We start from the raw sequence: 21,663 nt of genomic DNA on the forward strand, positions 1-21,663 counted from the left end.
TTTCTGATATCAGTTTTCTTAAGCAGTTTACATACTTCAGTTCACTTCCATTCAGTTTTAACAAATCTGCCAAAGATTTATGCTTGAATAAAATATTCATTTGAAGTTCTAATCTCATCAAATTTGAAATATGGGGCAGGATGAGTAATCACTTGTTCCTTTTGTGGAATACATATTAGGGTCCTCATGCCTAAAATAGTCTTTCCACAACACTTTGCACAGACTATCCTGATTGAGATAACCCAAAGTCTAGTGTATGCACGTGTCTCTTTCCAGTGCTATATAAAGAAGGGAAACAAGCTTTTTAATCAACCCAATGGGCTAAAATCAAATTTTAACAATGGAATTGCATTTTGTCCCTAAACAAGAGTCTTAATAGTAGATGTTACTACATATGGCTTCCCTTGCTCTTCTCCAGCTGCAGAAATTAAAACTCAGAATCAGTGACAGAATCTATTAGTTTGCAAATGCTGACCAAATTCTTCTTCCCAACCACTCTATTAACATACCAGGTGAATGTCTGGGCATGCCCCATCAGAGAAACTTTGTTTCCTAGGTAATTAGTAAGGAATTAAGATTGAGATCACCAACTTCTTAGCTTTGCTCTGCCATGATTTCACATGAGAATCTCATGTTTAAAGCTTAACTATTTCTTCATCATTAAACCTCCAAGGTCACAGAAATCCCAAGAGTAGTCAAAGAGTAGTGAGGAGAAGTACTGACTACAGCAGAAACTGTTTTAAGTATTTAGATTCCACGTGAGGTTAATAATACATGAATCAGAGAATAGCGGGTGTTAAACATACATTGATTGGGTTTCTGCCACTTTGAAAGCATTATAAACACTCTGTAAGTAAAGAACCATGACAATTTCCTAGTTCTGGACCATGCCTAGCAGCTTTGTAGTACTCCACTTGGAAAATACTAATGCATTGAAATGAAAGTAGGAACTTAATGCATTCTTTCTGAGTATATGACATACTAATAAGATCAACAAACACACAGCCTAGGACCAAGAATGCTTCTGGTATAAAATCAGTTCATAATAAAGTGAAATATATCACTTATTATAAAATAATGTTAATTACAGATTAAATAATAAACCAAACATTATTTCAATTATTTAGAAAATGTTATTTTTCACCATATTCTTCAAGACAGCTTAACTGAAACACAGCACACCCATGGCAAAACAGGAATTATTAAGTATTCATACCTTCATAATATAGTGAATGTGATTTTTTTTAATTATTTATCTATTTTGTAACTTTACAATATTGTATTTGTTTTGCCATACATTGCCATGAATCCACCATGGGTGTACATGTTTTCCCCTTCCAGAACCCCCCTCCCACCTCCCTCCCGGTCATCCCGGTGCCCCAAGCACCCTGTATCATGCATCGAACCTGGACTGGTGATTCGTTTCACATATGATAATTTACATGCTTCAATGCCATTCTCCCATATCATCTTGCCTTCGCCCTCTCCCATAGAGTCCCTACGAATGAATGTGATTATTTTTAAAGAATGAATTTGTCAAATTGAGCTCCCTGAGTTCTTAATTCCAGTAACTTTAATTTTAAGTTTTTTTTAGAAATTAAGTTAAATAGTTTTTAACAAAGCATACTCTAATAGCATTACTATATGTACTACAAAATTTGAAATACATCAAGACTCCTCTCTTAATCCTTAGCAATTTCAATGAACAATGTATACATAGATTGTTGTGGTCCTTTAATGGACCAGAACTTGGAGGTACAGAGTCGACCGATAAGAAAGTGAAAGAAGGAAGAAAAGAGGCTGAGCAGCCTGAAGGGGACAGAGAGAGAGAGAGAGAGAAATGAAGAAAGACATGGGGACCAGTGCTCTGGTGGAACAAAGGCGTTTATTTAACATATTGTGGGCATATATATACTCTCTTACAAGATAGCCCTTTTTAGCAGAGACAGGGATAAAAAATCTTACAAGTTATTCAAGAAGCTGGAGGCTAGAATCATTTTCAAGAGAGGGGATTGTAAAAGTTACTTTCCATATCAGAAGGGAAGAGAGTTGTAAATTGCTGCTTATGAGATACATAAATTCCTATTATTCCCCGAGAGCTGGCTTGCCAGCTCTTCTAGCACCTGTATTCAGGGGCTGTTAAGGAACAAAAGGATTTATGCAAGACCGAAAACAGCAGACAGGTAGCCTCCAGTTAAATGCTACTTTACAATAGATGACATGACCAACACTCCTCTCCTTCAAAGATCTTGTTCTCTTTACTCTGTCACTCATGCTCATGGCTATACCCTAAATTCTGTAATTACTAGTAATTTCAACTCCTCCATATTCTTAATTTCAGGCATCCTACCCTCTGACCACTACTATTTCTGGTTCATTCGTTCTAGAACTCCAACTCCAAAAATCCTTTGACCTCTTTTTGGAATCTCCAATTCATGGATATTACCAGCCTTTCACTGTATCTCACTTTCTTGAAATCCTCTATTTTCCTTACCAGTTTAAAACGTGTTGTCATTCATTATAATCCCTTTTTGCATAAAGCCTCAACTCTTTTGCACCCTCTGGTTTTGCTATACTCATATGACTTAGCAAAACCACGGTTCTTATTAAATTCAATTATTTGCCTTTGCAGCAGGACTGATGCAGCTTTATATGGTGGAAATAAAATACACAACCGTACTGACCATTTTGAATTTATGATCAAAAACCTCAGTGGGCATTTAATATGGCCTGGCAATCATACTAAACTCTTAAGTAGTTTACTCTCCCACTCATATAGATGGCTATTTCACATTTTGTCTTTCTCTTCAAATCTCCAAAACTTTCTTTCCAATCCTCATTCTTAATGAATGACTTGTTTCCCACTTCACTGGGAAAATTGAAACAATCAGAAAGGACTTTCACAGAGTCCTTAAACCAGAGCAACCAAAATCTCCACCATCTATTAATGGAAATACCCTAACCTTGCTCCTGCCTAAACCCAATGCCTCTGCTTGTGCACTAGATCCTATCTGCTCTCTTCTATTCAAGAAAATCACTTCAGGGACTTCTCTGGTGATCCAGTGATTAAGAATCCGCCTGCCAAGGCAGGGGACACAGGTTGGATCCCTGGTCTGGGAAAATCCCACGTGCTGCAGGGCAACCGAGCCTGTGTGTCACGACTACTGAATCCTTCATGCTCCAGAGCCCACTCACCGCAACTACTGAAGCCAGAGTGCCCTAGAGCCCATGCTCTGCAATAGGAGAAGCTACCTCAATGAGAAACCCCACACCACAACTACAGAGTAGCCCCCTCTCGAGGCAACTAGAGAAAGCCCAAGCAAAGCAACAAAGACCCAGTGCAGCCAAAAATAAAATTAATAAATATTCCCTTTTTTAAAAAAGAATATCACTTCAGCAATACTACTCTCCTACAATATCATTTTTCTTAATTTCTAATGTATTATTCCTAATAGCACAAGCTATAACCTCTTATTTCATTCTCCCCTACTCTCAAGCTACTCCCTCCCACCTGGAAACAATTATCTATACACTCTGCTTCCAATTCACCTCCTCTAACACATCACTTAGACTTTTCATTCTTATTCTACTAAAACTGCTCTCATAAAGGTCACCAATGACTTCCATTGCTATATCCAATGGCCAATGTTCGGTCACGCCTTTTAGCTTATCAACAGCATTTGATATGGTTGATCACTGCCTCCTTTTTGATACATTTTTTGCGCTTAGCTTTCAAGAACATCATTCTCCCTTGGTTTTCCTCCTACTTCACTGCATGTTCCTTCTTAGGCTTTTGATAATTTCTCCTCTTTTCCCTAATCTCTTTATCTTGGTGAGACCCAGAACTTAGTACTTGAAACTCTTCTTTTTTCTATTTATAGTCACTCCAGTCCAAAATTTGTATTTCCTGTTTAGATATTTTTTTCAAACACCAGACTTTATATATATATATCTCCAATGACTACTCTAAAAGGATGAAAAGGCTAAAATGTATCTAAAAATAACACATGTAAAACGGAACACCTGAACTTTCTCCCCAAACCTGCTCCACATACAGCCTTCCCCTTCACAAATGATGGAAAACTCATCCTTACAGTTGCTCAAACCAAAATCTTGGGAGTTTTCTGTGACTCTTTGCTTTTGTTCACACTCAGTGTCTAGTTCCTAGCTCAGTTAGGAAATTCTGTTGGTTTTATTTTCAAAGCTTATCCAGAATCTGACCAATTCTTACTATCTATACTCTATCAAAATGGTCTAGGCCACCACCATCTCTCTCCTTATTCACTGCAGTAGCATCATAACTGCTTATACCTTACCCCCACTTGAAGCCTGTTCTCAATCTAGTAGCCAGTCATCATTTATAAACCTAGGTCAAATCATGTGATATCCATGCTCAAAACTCTGCAGTGACTCCCCATTTCATTCAAAGTCCTCAAAATGTCCTAAAAGGTCCTATATGACCCCCTCCCAACATTACCATTTAGATCTTGTTCTTACTATTCCCCTCACTCCAGCCAAACTAGCCTCCTTACTACTCCTCAAACCTACTAGCCATGCTAGTAGCCAAAGCCATGTTTTAGGGCTTTTGGTCAAATTGTTTTCTCAGCCTGAAACACTTTCCTCAGATTTGGCTAGGCTAACACCCCTCCGTGAACAAAGCTCATGTTCTCAATGAGGCCTATTGTACCCATTGTATTTAAAACTGCAACCAAATCCAATCCTGCCTGCCATACCCTTACTTTGCTCTATTTGCTCATATTTTCCATAGCACTTACCACCTTCTAACATACAGTATAATTTACTTCTTTATTATGCATTCTGTTTATTGTCTTCCTCATCCATACTATCAGGTGGCTCAGTGTAAAGAATCCACCTGCCAATGCAGGAGACATGGGTTCAATCCCTGGGTCGAGAAGATCCGCTGGAGAAGGGAATGGCAACCCACTCCAGTATTCTTGCCTGGAGAATCCCATGGACAGAGGAGCCTGGAAGGCTACAGTCCATGCAGTCGCAAAGAGTCAGACACAACTTAGCGACTGAGCCACCCACACACATCCATACCACCATACCCTCTTCTCAGGGACAAGAATCTTTATTTTTAACAAATATATCCCAAGCACCCAGAAGAATGCTTGACACAGAATAGACACTCAACAGCTATTTGATGAATGAATGAACAACTAGTAATCTTTCTTATGTATTTATGCCTTGTCTCTACAGTAAGATTTAAATCTCTCTGAACCTAGCCACCGATGCTAGCATAGTATTTTGGACACAAGAGACAATTAGTATTTTAGTAACTATTAATAGATCCCACCTTCATAAATTCTTTCAATATTATGCTTTGATAAACTACTGCCATTTCTACATACTTTCTTGAATTATTATTCCTTTCATTTTTCCATTCAAAATGTGAAGTTTTGTTGATTCCCAAAATCTTTCTGTACATGTATATGTAACTGAGTCTCCACGGAGGAAGTTCAGTTACTATATTTTTGAAAACATCATCATTAAAAGGTAGTATGTCCCATCAAGAAAGCACCCTGAAGACATTCTAAGGAAGCTCCTGTGTAGTGCTTCTCTTTCCTACTAGTTTATCTCTATTTCCCACCACTGCTGCTAAGTCGCTTCAGTCGTGTCCGACTCTGTGCGGCCCCATAGACGGCAGCCCACCAGGCTCCACCGTCCCTGGGATTCTCCAGGCAAGAACACTGGAGTGGGTTGCCATTTCCTTCTCTGGTGCATGAAAGGGAAAAGTGAAAGTGAAGTTGCTCAGTCGTGTCCGACTCTTAGCAACCCCATGGACTGTAGCCTACCACGCTCCTCTGTCCATGGGATTTTCCAGGCAAGAGTACTGGAGTGGAGTGCCATTGCCTTCCCACCACTAGTTTTTCCATAATTTCCTGACTATCTGCAACAATCCACCCCCAAACAAAACTTTTTTTTTTCAAGTCTGTCTCTCAAGACTTAATACTTCAGAGACAGCATAGAGAACATAATGTACCAGAGGAGGTAAAACAGAAGCTTAGGTTCAAGGACTGTCTCTGCCTGTACTAGATTCTATGGCCTTAAGCAATTAATTTTCCTTACCTACATTTCAATTTTCTCTCCTAAATTCACAACCAGATGACATGTTTTGTAGAACTGCTGTGAGGATAAATGCAGATAGTGTATGATTAAGCTTTGCAGCCTGTGAACTTCTGCACAAATTTAAGTTACTATTATTCCCTAGAAGCACTATAAGTTTCATTACAACTATGGATGATGCTGATTTAGCATTGAGGGGAAAAAAGTCTAAATGAGATTAAGTGATGCCCAGAAGTATCATGTTGTAAAGTGATCAGCCATCTGTTTATTTTTATAATTTTGTTGTGAAATTTCTAAATTTTTAATAAACTAAGGATTAGATTAAATGAGCTAATGTATATGAAATCACTATATAAACTATAAACCAGTACATACATGTAAAGTTTTTACTATTACACCTAGCTAGTAATTTTAAACTTCCAGATATATTTTCAAGGAGAAGGCATGAAGGAAATATTTAAACTTTACTGTACTAATTACAAAAATGCCACTTTGATGTTCTTTAATTCAAATTTTAATGTTCATTAAACAATCTTGAATGCAGTGGTTCAAATTACTCCCTAAAATGCAAACTTAATCTTGAATACCATAAAAACTTCACACACATACCCAAAGGCAAAATGTAACCCTTTTTAATAAGTTCATACTCAACATGTGTTTCAAAAATGTGCTATGGCAAGCTAGAATCAGGCTAATAGACCAGTAATAGTAAGGCAACTTACAGAGGAAATATAGTTGGACACTATATAAAATATTTTAGAAACTAATGTAACATTTACTAGTATAGTAAAGGAATATTATTTTAGTGACAACACATATGCAAATATTCTGTTATGGTTTCAAATACTACCAGCTCACCCCAAATAGAATAACATTTCCACATTTTGCCTTTAGTGTTTTTAGTTTTACGCACAGCTAATATTTTTATACTTTCTGTTCCCATTCATGAATCTGCTTAAACTAACCACCAGAATAAAATGAATGCAATTAAAGGAAATAATTCATTCAACGGCTCTGTGGACAGGGCTTCATCAGCCCACATTATACTACCTACTTCTCATCTGTCATCTAAATATTAATAGTTCCTGATCCATTCAATATTTCCATGAGAAATATTTTCTCATCAAGTTTTCTTCACCCTTATTTAGCTTCATTCCTTTCTTCACGCCTAAATGGTACTACATCAATGCTAGCATGACCCAAAGTATATAGTTCTCCTATGTTTAAAATCAAGAGTCTTCCTAAGTGGACAGAAATCTTTAAACTACTGAGCTCCATGGCCCCTTCTTTGATGGACACTTTTACATTTTTTCCACTAATACAGAAAAAGATCTAAAAATCTGAATTTCTTGAGTTGTATTTACATTTAAAAACTGAGAGCCCGCTTGGGGGAAAAAAATGAAACAATACACAGAAGAGCAGTTATTCAATTCACTGGGACTAAAAAGAATAAGAAAAGCTTTAGACTCTGACAGAATGGAGATTATGTAAACATACAACCTCATGAAAAGGAATATGGCCCTAAAATAACAAAAATCTGTCAGTCTTCTAGTATGACAGGGACCAATCCAAAACAAATGCAAGAAAGTGGCTATCTCACAGTACTTGTATCAATTAAGCTCTGGAACAGTTACTACCCTCTTCAGAGACCACAATGCTCAACATGTACCCATCATCAAAATGGCCACTCTCGTAGGACATGATCAGCATCAAGACTACAGCATTCCATTGTTCAAACTGCAAGTGGAATGTCGATTAATTATTCCAATCATAGAGTACAAACGCTTCACAAAAATTTGATTTAGCACTATACTCATCAGTGTGTTTTAACCCAAAGCCATGATTCCTCTGATGTCAACCATGTTTATTTAACTTACAGTGAAAGTCACTCAGTCGTGTCCAACATGGACTATACAGTCCATGGAATTCTCCAGGCCAGAATACTGGAGTGGGTAGCCTTTCCCTTCTCCAGGGGATCTTCCTATCCCAGGGATTGAACCCAGGTCTCCTGCATTGCAGGTGGATTCTTTACCAGCTGAGCCACAAGGGAAGCCCCTATTAAATGGAAAATGGTTGTTTAGGGGTCCTAAGCACAGGAAACAAAGTTAAAGCCAACAACTGAACTCATGCAGTTTTCCAGGTTTTGATCTGCTAATAGCTATAATGAGTACTGCGTCCATTAAATGTATAAATGTTTACACAGGCAATATAAGAATAAATTCTAACAAAATATACTAATTTAGTTAAGGGCTAACATGATCCAGTACACAGCTGTGAGCTATGACATATAAGCTCTATGTCTGGTTATGCTTTGTTCATTTCTGATGTTTTCTACATGAAGCATTTAATTTCAGATTGAATCCAACCTTAGTATGTTTCTGGTCTATATCTCCTTCCTACCAGTGAATATTTATAAAATGTGAATACGATTTAATAGTAGAATAAGCAAGATAAATTTAGATAGGTACCATAAACATTTCATAATGTACTACAAAGCCTAATTAATGTTATGTTAATTTTCCACAATTTTGAATTGTATACATCATTTATTGTTCCTTGCATTAATGTAGGTTAGCTGAGAGTCAACCATATAACAATAAAATTCTACCTAGGTAATCTGGAGATGAGATGAAGAATTTGGATAATTCTTAAGATCATTCCTCTCCCCTTGATAAGTAGCCTGGTACAGACTAATAGTAGGAACTTATTTAATATTTGTTGAAGTGAAGTGACAAGTGGGTTGGATTGGAAATATATAATATATACATATTACATATACATACACAAACACACACACATATACACTATATATATTGTATGTATATGTGTGTACAAACTGAATATTCTAATTGAGTTATAAAATGAGACCAAAAATTTGTGTACTGTGCATAAAATGTACCATGCAGTAAATTTCTTTGTATGAATGAACTCCCCTTTTGTCTTCCTCAAGTAAAAACCCAGAGGGTACTCATAAACTTTTTTAAAAAATACATTTAGAAGTTTAGCAGATCATAGGCTATTTTCAAGGCAGAAAGCTTAATATTAACATTTAATTATAGATGTTCATAATTTTCCAGAGTTATTTATGTTTAAATGTAATACATGTAAGGGTCAATGTACTGTGAACAAATAAAAGCAAATAATTTTTTCTCATCTCTGTTTTAATATTTGGCACATAATATTGTATAGGACTACATGTAAAAGCATATCAAACTCTTAAACTTGAGAATCTATTTAAAACTAACATAAAGAAAGGCAAGCTTTTTTACATGGGGAAAAAAAATCCCATGTTTTTCTAATCCACAGTTACAAATTCTACTATAAAAACTTGTGTCTCACAGAATAACTAATTTTATGAATTTTTAAGGACTCATACCCCTTGCAAAAATACTATATGTCAGAGAAAAGATACTAAAGTGAATTAACTGCAGCCATTCTTAAGTGGAAATACATATTTTATTCCCAGTTCTTCTTGATGAGTATTTTATATAATTATATTGTAAGTAAAACATAAAACTAAAATATTTTATCTATTAATAACTATTTTTAGTTTGACCTTTCTGGTATAATTCTAAAGACTGAAAAAAATTTAGTGTTACTGATATAGCACACAGGCAGATACAAGATATTTAAGGATTATTCAACAACGGATAAGGCAAAAATCTGTAATCCCAAAGATTTCACAATTTAACAAATATAAAAGAGGGGATATAGGCTTTATATACCCTAAGCTAAAGACAGCATGATTCCAGAATATAAGCTCCATGAGAGAAGAGACTGTGGTGTTCACTCTCTTCACCTAGAACACTGCCTGGCACCACAGAATATACTGTATACACACACACACTCCATTACAACAAATCTAATCATGAGAGATCAAAATTATTGTGAAGATGTTTTTATTTATTTAAATTCTAATAATTAAGTGAACAGAATAAGTTTTCCAAATGTCTACAGATTAAAGACAATATTTCAATAAAGATACTCACTGGGGTCTAACTTATGTCCTCCAGAGAACTATTTCAAGTGAACTCCTCCTGAGATTTTGTAATTAAAATTCCTTGGATTGAATTCAAGTGGGAAACCATATCATAAAGCATCCCATCATATTGTCTATAGTGTTATATAGAGAAAGCCCTCAGTGTCTGAATGTTTATTATCCTTTCAGAAGGATCAAGGCCTAACATACATATATAATCACATTTTATGGTTGGTCACATTGCAATTTTTATACCATTTCTGTGAATCTGATGTGCTTTAATATAGCATTAAACTCAACATTCTTAAAACAGGTACTGTGTAAATAGCACCTATGTATCCTATTGTCAAAAGCCGTTAAGAGATAGTACAGTCTTACATGATAATTAAGTCTGAATTTTTTTTAAATGTTTTTATTGCAATAAAACAGGGAGCCTCACAACTGATGTATAATGTACATAATGCATTAACAAATGTGCTATAAAATAAATGTATCCAAATATTGTTTAAGATGATATTACTATACTTCTTAAATAAGCAAGTAAGAGACAGACTTCTTCCAAAATAACTAAAGCTCCGAATCTAACACATTGCTGTAAGCTTTAATGGTTATAACTGCTAATCCAATACACCTTTTATACAAACCCATAAACACATGAGTGGAAAAATAGCACAGATGTTCATCTCTAATGCAATTTCCATTCAATTTCCTAAGTGCGGTCCCTGTGTGCAAACTAGCTTAACATTATGTTTAGCTTGCAAATTCTTTAAATAAATAATGAATGCAATAAAACTAGGAGATCAATGGCAAGCTGAGAAATCATAAAAAAAAAAATAAAGCCTTTTGTATTCAGGCTGTTGCCCATTTCAAACTTTAATCTGGCGACAGATCAATATTACTTTTTTCTTTTTAACATCACATAAATAGCAGATAGACTAAATGTAGACTAAATGCTGTTACCAGCCAGCAGTTGCCAGCAATCTGATAAGATCATTGGACACAATTACAATTGAATGTTTTATACCTTAACATACACACTACATTATACACTATTAAGCAACTTGTTTAAAAATAAAAAGGTTATTTAGCAATAAAAATACCATGGTTCATTATTTTTTAAACTTTCCTGTACTACATGTTTTTCCAGCAGTATAACTACAAAGTTTTCACCACGATTTGATCTAATAAACTAAATAACTGTAATGAGTTAAAATAGTACTTGCATATGAGTAGTTTCAACCTCAGGGGTCTTAGATGAAAGGAAATGTTACTCTTCAAAATTAATTACACCTGAAAAAGTTAAGCTATTCCTTTAAATGGGGGTGAGGGGGGGAACACTTCATGCAAATTTGTATTGCAATTGGATGGGTCCTGAGATTATTCAAGAAAAAAATAAATCACTATACTTAAGTATTCCTCTTTCTATTCACAAACTATATAGATAGAATGGAGGAAAACCCTCTTCTTACCAACTCATTTTTTATAAACACTGTTTCAAAAAATATCAAAAGTCAACTGCCTGGTTTAGTGCTGATATCAAGTAGTATAAATCTAAATAGTTGAGAATCATTTTATGGTAGTATTAGAACATCTCCTATGGGTTTTCACTAAAAGAAAATATCAAGAAGTCATACTTTCTTTACAGATATATTTCATTTAAACATTCTAATTTCATATAATGGATTTGTATAGCTTTATATGTATACTTGTGAAAATTTTATGGCATGGTTAAAAATGGTTTTATAATGGAATTAAATTTTTAGGATTAGCATCTTTTTATAATTGTACATTTTATGTAACTACTTAGTTTTTTTAAAAGCACAGCAATTTGTGCAAAGAATTCTAATGAGAACAATAAATGTATATGTGTACATGATTGTATTCATTAAACAAATGTGAATTAGGTGCCTAAATGTATACGATATCAGGCTTACTAAAATTTTACTATAAATATTACTGAAGTTAAAGATAACTCCTCAGAAATTATTATTACAAATCCAAGGTTTTGTTTTATATAACAAATTCAGTTTTATTTTAGGGATATCATTATAGGTAGTAATAAATGTATCCATTTGCTGTTTAGCTATGTTATATTCAATTTTGCATAAATCAATGTATATCACATCTTACATTCACATTCTCAATATAATAATTTTACCAATTCTAATATATAAATTTATCTTTAAAGAAGGATGTGGCAAGACCTCACAATGAAGACATTCCCATGGTTTAAGCAAAAAAATGGAAAAAAAAAAAAGCTAACTCTTGTCTATAACTTATTCAACTTACTTATAAACTTCTTTTTTTATATATTTAATTAGTTTATTTTCTATTTTTTAACTTTACAATATTGTATTTGTTTTAAATTATACCGCAAATCATAACATGTATCCTAAGCTTCCAAGATTAGTCTAACACTGCAGATAAAAATGTCCTGAAGAATTTGAGACCTCAACAGTATCAGGTAACAGTTTCCTGTTTTCCTATTCTAATAAAGCTAACAGTAAAAATTTGAAGAACACTGTAAAGGCCTGCAAAGAGAACTACCTCTGAGAGTTGATTTTTAAAAATATACATTCTTTAGAAAGTTGAAGAAGAAAAAAAAATTGAATATCTTTTCTAAAATCTGTATTTTCAAACATCAGAGATTAAAAGTTATAACACTAACAACATTAAACTCAAAATATTTCACAACAATTAACACAATTGTTTCTCTCCAAAAACCAAGGCAATGATGCCATGGATGAAATGAAACAAAATATGATAGTGATGATATTAATGCAGGTTGGTAATAAAGTTCACTAGAGTTATACAAAGTACCTTTCGGTGTGCATATGCTTTTCTACAGTTTAAGAAATTAAATTATAAAAGTAGCATTTATTGTTACTGAATGATTTTTAATTTACAATTACCCAAAATATAAACAGCTGAGATATACTAAAATAAAATAAACTTTTCTAAGATTTTCAGCACTGTAAAGTGAGGAAATGATGAATACACAATGGACAAGCTGTCTCCTTACTACTAAAAAGAAATATTAAATCCTGAAGGAGTTCTAAATCCCTTGGTAAGAGTATATTGCAGCTGCATTAAGCCAACAAGAAGCTTATTAGTAAGGATTTAAAAACTAACACCCTTCTGTAATCAATTTGGATACAGCATTATTCTATTTATAGTGACACTTTCAATGTGTCCCAATCATATATTACTTATTCTCATTTTTCCTACCATGATTAAATATTAATGTGGAGGCACTATTTATTAAGCAGCTACCCTATATTTAGGTTTTAAGATATTGAGTTCCACCATTTTGGAAGAGTTAATATAGCATGAAAATTAAGAATCTTTCCCATGAAGAAACTTATGATTGGTTTGATATTTTTCTCTGATTTCTAAATAAAATAAAATAAATTTAGTTGTTCTAAAGTAGAAAATGGAAAAAGGGATGCCGCCGCTTTAAAAGCTTCAATCTCTTTGACATTGCTGGCAGTGTATGGGAACATTAATGCATCTGTCATGATAACAAGCTAAGAATAACATCTAGACATCAAACCGAGCAGAGAATCCATCTGAAGTGATTCATTCAGATCTGTCTCATTGATTTATTAAACACAAGGCAACATCTGCAGCCTCACAGAGCTGCTTGGTGAAATTAATGCAAGATCAATTCAAATGGAAAAAAGTGTAAAAGAGATAAATCAAAACACAATTTGCATGCAGTTCCACAATCAGGCTTATTGGGTGCAAATGCTCAATTTCCCTTCCAAAGCAAATGTGTTTAAATGTTGTTTTATCTTTCTAGAATTGTGTGATCTGAAGTGACAGTGAAGAGTTTTGCAGGTTGAGATGGTGAAAGGGAAGAAAAGGAAGAAAATAATGCTACAAAAGACCTTTTGAATATGCAACAAGAATATCATTAATACCTAATTGTTTTTCTTTTGGGAGAAAGGTTTGATGTCCTTCCTCTGAAAACATGATATTTTCAGTTTTTGTCAATTAGGGCAGTTTTAATGTATATCTGAAATGTATACAGTGGATAAATCTAAATCATTTGTTTCTTGAAATGCATCAGATAAAGCACCACTGTAGATATAGGTTACCAACTGAAATATAATGTATTATGATTAGAGTTTCTCACAATTACATTTGCCTGCTGGAAGCACTTTTAAAACATCTAGAGATTTCATTAAGACAAAATAAGTTTACTTAATAAAGCATCAAACAATTCAGACTTGCTATTTTATACAAGTATTAGAGAATTCCTGTATGAAACCATCTAAACATTAATGTCTGAAGACCATCACTTTCTAATGACTTATTAGCACTCGTGTACTATACACTGAGACTAAAATCATACATAAATACCCAAAGATATTCTTTATCATACCATGCATCATTTCTTTAATGTAATACCCATTATCTAATACTGAGTTTGGGGGCAAATATGAAATCCAGGAAAAGTATTAGATAAATACAAAAGTTGTTATTTATGCAGAAGTGTACTTTTAAAATGAATGTACACGTGGAAGTTCTGGCACATGAGTAGACTGCTTTAATTGTAATATTGACATCATTCTCTAATAAAAGACAGTGCATTGTTGACTATGTCACTGCTTTTAGCAGACATGACTATCCCCTCATTATCCCATGAATTAAAATGTCTGCATTTATTGCCCAGATTAATTTCTAAAACCTTTTTATCATTTCTGAAAATGTAAGTCATACAAAATATTAGCCCAGAAAGTGATGCAAGTTCTTCAAAATTTGATTTTGCTTAACTTTACAATGAATGAAAACATCTATTTTCAAAGTTGTTATGCTTTGTGGATTATGAACTATATTCATCAAGTGTGAATACAAAGCCAAACTCATTGAATGTTTTAAATAATATTTCTAATATTTGAAAGCAGTAGTTTTAAATTGTTGTAAAAGTCATTATAAGTCACATAAAGTTATTCTAATATGGAAGCCCATTTATGTTCTGTTCACACAGAATAAAAATAAACCATGATTGGAACATTTAAATTTTTAATTAAAAAACTGAATTATATTAATTTGAATATATGTTGAATCATGTCTACAAATGCATTAAAATATTTTCTTAGTCATACATTGTGGTCTAAGCATCCATTTAACTATATGTAAATGACTGAATAACATTTAATCAGTTGGTCCTCAAATGAAATTAAATGCTGATTATGAAATTTGACACTGTTACTTTTATATAGATAGATAGATAAAGAGAGATAACACTAAAATGTATTGGTTGATTTTTCACATTTACTGAATAACAATTTTTAATTTAACATTTCACTGCTATATTAAACTTTGAAGAATTCAGTAAGGAAAATCCATTGCATAAGAGTGAGATATTTTAGACACTTGCTTTCTGAATCTGCCCGGACTCGATAATATTAAAACTCTAAGTTCTCTTGGACAAGAATTGGAAAATAATCACAGTGCTTTATCTGCAAAAACAAAGATCTAAAATGAGATAACAAGTTTTCCTATTTGGTTTGGGTCTTTTTAATCATCATTTTCTTAATAACCCTCAAAATAATCTTCTTTACAATTAATTTCTGAAGCTAAGGGGCATCAAGGAAAACTACTTGGATAGCCATTTTCAACTGTAGCGATGTAAAGCCTGACATTTAAAAGAACAATGAATAGTCAACAGTTTCAGTCTTTCTATTCTCTAGTAGCTGAGGCAGGTATTATTTTCCAACTTCTTTTCTGGGAAGAGAACTTTGAATATTTTAATAATTAGCCAATGAAAGTAGTTAATATAAGGCACTGATTGAGTTATTTTTGTGACTTTCAGTAGTCAAAAAAACAATTATGTAAGTATTTTACTCATTCATTTTTCTTCAATGCACATTAATATAAAATGTGCCCTAAGCCAAATCAAATTGCCACTCAGTGGCAACACCTCAAGGTCTCTGAAAACGACCAATTTGAAAGTGGTCTATTTTGTGTGTTCTGGAATAGTGTAGGAAGCATTCCAAATTAAAATATCCTATATCAGGCCTTGTATCCTTCCCTAGTTATCTGACCAAGAAGGGCAGAATGTTTATTATATAGGAAAAGAAAGTTGCCAACAACACCATTACAGATAGGCCTTCCATTCAACAATACAGTATGGAAATTGATCCATTAGGAGATGAAGGTGAATCGCTTTTTTCAAATAAGAACAGTAGTATGTAGGTGTTTCCACTCATCGAACATAGACTTCTTCATTGCATTTCTTCCTGCTTTTAGCTTAAAATGCTAGGAAATCATGAGTCCTAAATGACGATTGTCTTTAGCCAAGTCTCCACTTGTATATTGCTCATCTTCTTTGGGCATCTCTATAAGCTCCTCTGATCCATCTTTCATTCCACCTCATGGCATCATTTTGCTCATATCCTACACCTCTTTTCTCTTACTGTCTCCGTCTCATCTACCTTATTTTGTCTCTCTTGGGCCTCATTCCTATTTACATCCTTCACCTTTCTTTTCACTGAATAGAAAAGTCATGGAAGTAATGTTTACTTAAATACTAATTTCACAGATGGTAGGAATGATTTAAGGTACACACATCTATAAATAATGTTACCTCAAGTCATAAGGCATCCATTATAAGCATTATCATGTTTTGTAGTTTTTTAACTATATGATTACGAGGACAAAATGTGGTAACGTTAATTAGATTTTTTCCAGAAATTGTGAGGATTTGTTTACTGTATAGAAATTGCAACATAGGGGTTTCTAGTAGTTTTCCTCATCTTTATTTGTAGATTGAATTCATAGAATATATTTCATAAATTTTTTCAATTATATATTGCAACACTTGTAACACAATTATAGAAAATGTATGTAATAAATAAAATACTCATAAAGAAAAATTGCAGTAGGAAGCACATGTATCATATTTCAGATAGGTTTCCTCTTGTATTTTTAATATTTATCTATCACTCTTACATGTGCACATACACAAAAGCAATCTAAGCCCTCAAAAAAGTTGTCATTGTAAATGCTTGATAAGGAATAAATAAAACATAGCTGAATAGAAATAATAACTTAAAACACATCTATAACAGGGTTCAAAAATAGCATAAGAACACTTCACTCTGGATACAGGGAAATCTATTATTTTTTCCTTTAGTAAGTAGCTCTAATAAAAATTAAAGTTTCTATTTACAGAGGGAAGCATCAACATCACATTAAAGTGTTAATCTATTTATTTTTTAATGAAAATTATAGATTTTGCTCAAGGGCGTGTAAATTATTTATTAAAGAAAGTAGAATTTCCTATGTGTAATAATTGTTCATTTCTCTTTAAGAGTGGGCATTTGCAAGAGAAACCAGGGAAGGGATAAAGAAGGAGGACAGAAGGTAGGTTTTCACGTCTACAATTGTTCAAGTCTTTTCAAATGACAACAAATAAACTAGATGACCCTCATCTGAAGTCCCTGGTAACCCTCTGAGTTTGGGTATTAGTATAGTGCTTTGTGGTCAAAATAAAATATCCTTTCAACTCTTAAAACCTGTAATTGCTTCTTTTATTGAGGGAACAGGTATCCTTTGTGTTTTAAGGCCATCAATCTTCCTTAAGAAAATGTTATCTAATAAGCCAGGTTTTTAAGCCCCAGATATGATTCAGGTAGGAGTTCTTATAAGAACAGGTTTCTGCTTAATTGCTAGAACACAGGAGAACACTGCTCAAAGAGAAAAAAAGAAAAACAAAAGGGTCCCTTGTAAGTTCTGTAGCATTATCTTATTGTAGCAGTCAGCAACAGTTTGTCTACAAGTTGCCAGTATACTTCAACTATATATAGTAATTTGGATTTTACAGCAGATGTGTCAACTGGGTTAGTTTTGGTTCATAAACCCAGAGATCTTATGATTTAAAGTTGCATTGTGAGAAAATCTACCTCTGCAGAAGTCTTCTGCAAAATGATAAACAGCAGTGCTGTTTCACAACAAAACCCTTTGCCCCCTTTAGCTTGGTGATGGTGATTTGGTCTGTATGCTAATCACATCTACCAAATGTGTACTTTACTAACAGATATTACTATACTAGAGATGGAATAAATACTAAGAAAACTAATTTAAAAGTCTTTAAAAAATTAAATAATCTTGAATATAGTTCACTTTCTTAAAACTCAAACACTGAATAAAATTTGTTTATGGACATATGCAAATAAATATTTGTTCTACAATGTACTTCTAAGCTGTGCTATGAAGGAGGTGCATTTACAACCAGAGAAGCTGACCATCATCATTTACGGAATCCTCTCTTTGAGGGAATGGGATCCTTCCAACTGTTTGCCTGGTGGAAGAGCTGAAAGCATCCTCTCTAGAAAACCTGCCAACTTTCATTGCACTCCCCACCCTGTCCCGGCCCCACCGTTCATGCCCCACATTGCCCTCTGCAGATGACCCAAAGGGTCGATCCCAGGAAAGTGACACTTGCCAACGTTCTTTAAAAAAAGAAAAAAAGGCTCCATCGACTTTCCTGTATCGTGTACGGGGAAGCTTTGCGCAGCAGGCAGGCATGAGCACTCACCATGAGCTCGTTCTGGCTCTTTCTCACAGACAGACACACACCACCACCACCACCACCACCACTATCACACACCAACGCATTCTCACAACAAACATACAGGATGGGGAACGAATCATCCTCTGGGATGGATTCTTGACTTCCGACCCTCTGCATCCCCCAAGCGCTGTGTTCTGGATTGCTAGCTTAGGAGCACAGTTTACAGCTCAGCCAGCCCTCTCCTCCGGAAAGCCTTTGGTGTCCGAGTTCAGGAGAAAAATCTATCCGACCCGTGTGGCCACAAATGAGCAGGAAAGAAAACCAAATAGAGAAAATAACAAATAATCACAAGCAGCCAGAAAGCCATGCAAGATAAGGGCGAAAGGCTGGAAACTTCCAGTACAGGACCGCAAACTGAAGTTTGTGCGAGACTTTCTTAGACCCAAGCCCTGCCCCTGAGCTCGAACTAGAAGGGACAGGCAATTAATGAGTCTTTCCAGTCCTCTTTTTCCCACCGCCTTAGAGCCTGAAGAGTAGAGCAAGCTAGTTACAACTCACTCTACAAAGTTGGAAGAGGATGAGACATGCAGAAGAGGGCAAAGGGGGAAGAGAGAGCTAAGAAACGAGAATCTCACCTGGCATTGGTGCAATCGGTGAACAAAGTTTCGAAGTCTTTCCTGGTGATGAGTTTGCAGCGGTTGACCCCGGGCTGGATGGCCCCCAGCCCGCGGAGGATCCGGACCTGCTCAACAGTACACACCACCGGGGATATGTCCAGTCTCTTCAGCTTCGTGTACACCGTATGCAACCCTCCCACCAGGTGTTTGAGGAAGAGATCAAAGACTTGCGGCAGGCAAATCAGTTCCTGGCCGTCCATCAGGAAGGAAGCCACCTTTACCCCATGCATGTCGACCATCCGGCACTCGTTGGTGTTGGTATTGCCGCTGCCTCCGCTGGTACTACCGACCCCTCCACCCCCGGCGCTGCCGCCTTGGTTACTGGCCATGAAACAGTTGATCATACTGTGGGTGAGACGAGGAGGCTCTCCAGGCGTCGAGTACAGGGGTTCCGCCCGAAACAAGCCCCCCGGGACGCCTGCGCCGCTGGAAGTTGCCGAGATTACCGGAGGTGCGGAGACAGCCATGGTCATTCAGTCTCAAATCGTTGGTCTTCAGGCCTTTGCTTTATTGCCCTGTCTCCTCTAGGTCCCCTCCTACCGGCTCCCTCACTCTCTCACTCTCTCTGGCTCGTTCGCGCTCGCTCCGAACTGTTTGCAAGTCTACGGTAGCGGAGCTTACGCTACGCTCAAGCTCACTCACCACCCAGCAAACAGTGAGCTGCCGGGACCTGCGGCGGCCCGAAACCCCACCCCCACCACACCCCCTCCCGAGACTGGCAGCGCCCCCCAGCCAATGGGTCCCAACTCCTAGGCTCCCGAACGCGCCGAATGGCTGCCGCCCTGGAGTAGGTGGAGACTCCCTGGCCAGCCTCCCGTCTACCTGAGGCAGTTAGGGGCCAGCGGGTGAATGAGGATGGAGCCGGAGAAAGGGGCAGTAGTTCCTCCGCTTCAAACCTAGCAGTCTGACTAGAGAACATCCAATTGTTACGCAGAGCTCCCAAAGTGGCCTCGGACACCGAACTACTCCCGTCGGCGCGCCAGGAGTGTCGAGGTGGGAACCCAAAGGGGAATTCCAAACTGTTCCTCGCCCCAATCTGCTGCCACCCCGCACCCGGGTTCAATCAAGGAAAGGGAGATGACAGCTCCAATTCATTTGCACAGTGTTCCTAAACTCAGCGGGGACTAGGAAACGGCTTTGCCCAACTTCCAAGAGGAAGAATCCAATGAGTTCCGAAGTAAACAGCCTTCTCCTGCCCACCTGGCGCGCTTGGTGTAAGTTCTCCCACATCCAGGGCACAGAGGAACTAGCGTCCAATACCCCCACTCAAATCACAGTTGCGGGTTTTTAATCCACTCCTACGCACTGACAATCAGGAGGCGCAGAGAGCTTGTGAACATTTTGGAAAACGGCAGAGATTTGGTATTTGGGTGGCGGACGGACACCTCTTTCCACAGAACTGCCGCCACGGTGTCCTGAACAGACTCGGCTTTCTGAGTAGCTATCCCTTAGTTTCAAGACTGTCGTGTCCCATTCTCGGCTAAAATTGATAAGAAAAGTTCCTTTATGACTCAAGACAGTCACTACAGAATATGAGAGAAGAGCGAGGGTTTGTGCTCTTTAATATTGCATTTTCTTCCTTCGTCCGTGGGTTTGGATGGTTCAGTGATTAGAGCTCCACGTCCTGAACTGTAGCTCAAAATTTCTCCTTCCCCACTTACAAGTGTCCCTAAACGCACCGTAGAGCTCAAAATAAGCAAAATGTCTAGGCAAGGTACGTTCCAGGGCAAAAGCAGGGGTCTCTTCCACAGTCACATGGTGGTTAGATCACTGTAGCAAAGTTGTTTGAAGACTCCTTGTCGACTTTTCAATTCTGTGATATCAAGCCATTTACTTTCCTGTAGTCCTCTCCTCTAGAGACTTATTTGGAAAGTGAAATCCATGCTTTCCTTTCCTTACAAAACGTTATCAATGATACAGCTAAGAGGACTTCTCTAATGCTCTTACAGAATGTAAATAATTTTAGAAACTTACTGAATTTTATTCTGATCTCCTTGTACTTACAGTGTCAGAGAGTTGGAATAAGCGGGCTTTCCCCCGCTGAGTTGCTAAGTAGGACTCTTTTGCAACCCCAGGGACTGTAGCCCGCCAAGCTTCTCTGTCCATGGGATTTCCCAGGCAAGAATACTAGAGTGGGTTGCCATTTCCTTCTCCAGGGGGGAAAAAAAAAATCTTCCCGACCCAGGGGATCTTCCCCACCCAGGGATCCAACCGGTGTCTACTGCATTGAGCATGTGGATTCTTTACTACTGAGCCGGCAGGGAAGCCCTTAATAATACATAAATGCCCTAAATTGGATTTATCAGCCTCTCTCTTCAATACATTTTCTCCTTTTGTCTTTTCATCAACCAAGTAATAAGAATTGTCCCTTGAGTCACTTTAAAGTTTCAGTTTTT

At 36.3% G+C, this 21,663-nt stretch overlaps 1 protein-coding gene across 3 annotated transcripts in view; it reads right to left on the reverse strand.

Moving 5' to 3' along the window:
- Positions 1-19,941, reverse strand: part of DACH2 (dachshund family transcription factor 2) — an 817,737-nt gene extending 797,796 nt beyond the window's left edge. For 2 of the 3 annotated variants that reach the window (XM_081563841.1, XM_081563840.1), the window contains exon 1: positions 19,226-19,941. In XM_081563841.1, the coding sequence (XP_081419967.1) occupies positions 19,226-19,740 (515 nt within the window). In that variant the 5' untranslated portion in view covers positions 19,741-19,941. The remainder of the gene's footprint in view (positions 1-19,225) is intronic. The other variant, XM_081563842.1, reaches the window with a different exon arrangement.
- Positions 19,942-21,663: the final 1,722 nt, after the last annotated feature.

Source organism: Giraffa tippelskirchi, chromosome X, assembly GCF_054371585.1.
Source record: "Giraffa tippelskirchi isolate mGirTip1 chromosome X, T2T-mGirTip1v1.2.pri, whole genome shotgun sequence".
Taxonomy (NCBI): Eukaryota; Metazoa; Chordata; class Mammalia; order Artiodactyla; family Giraffidae; genus Giraffa; species Giraffa tippelskirchi.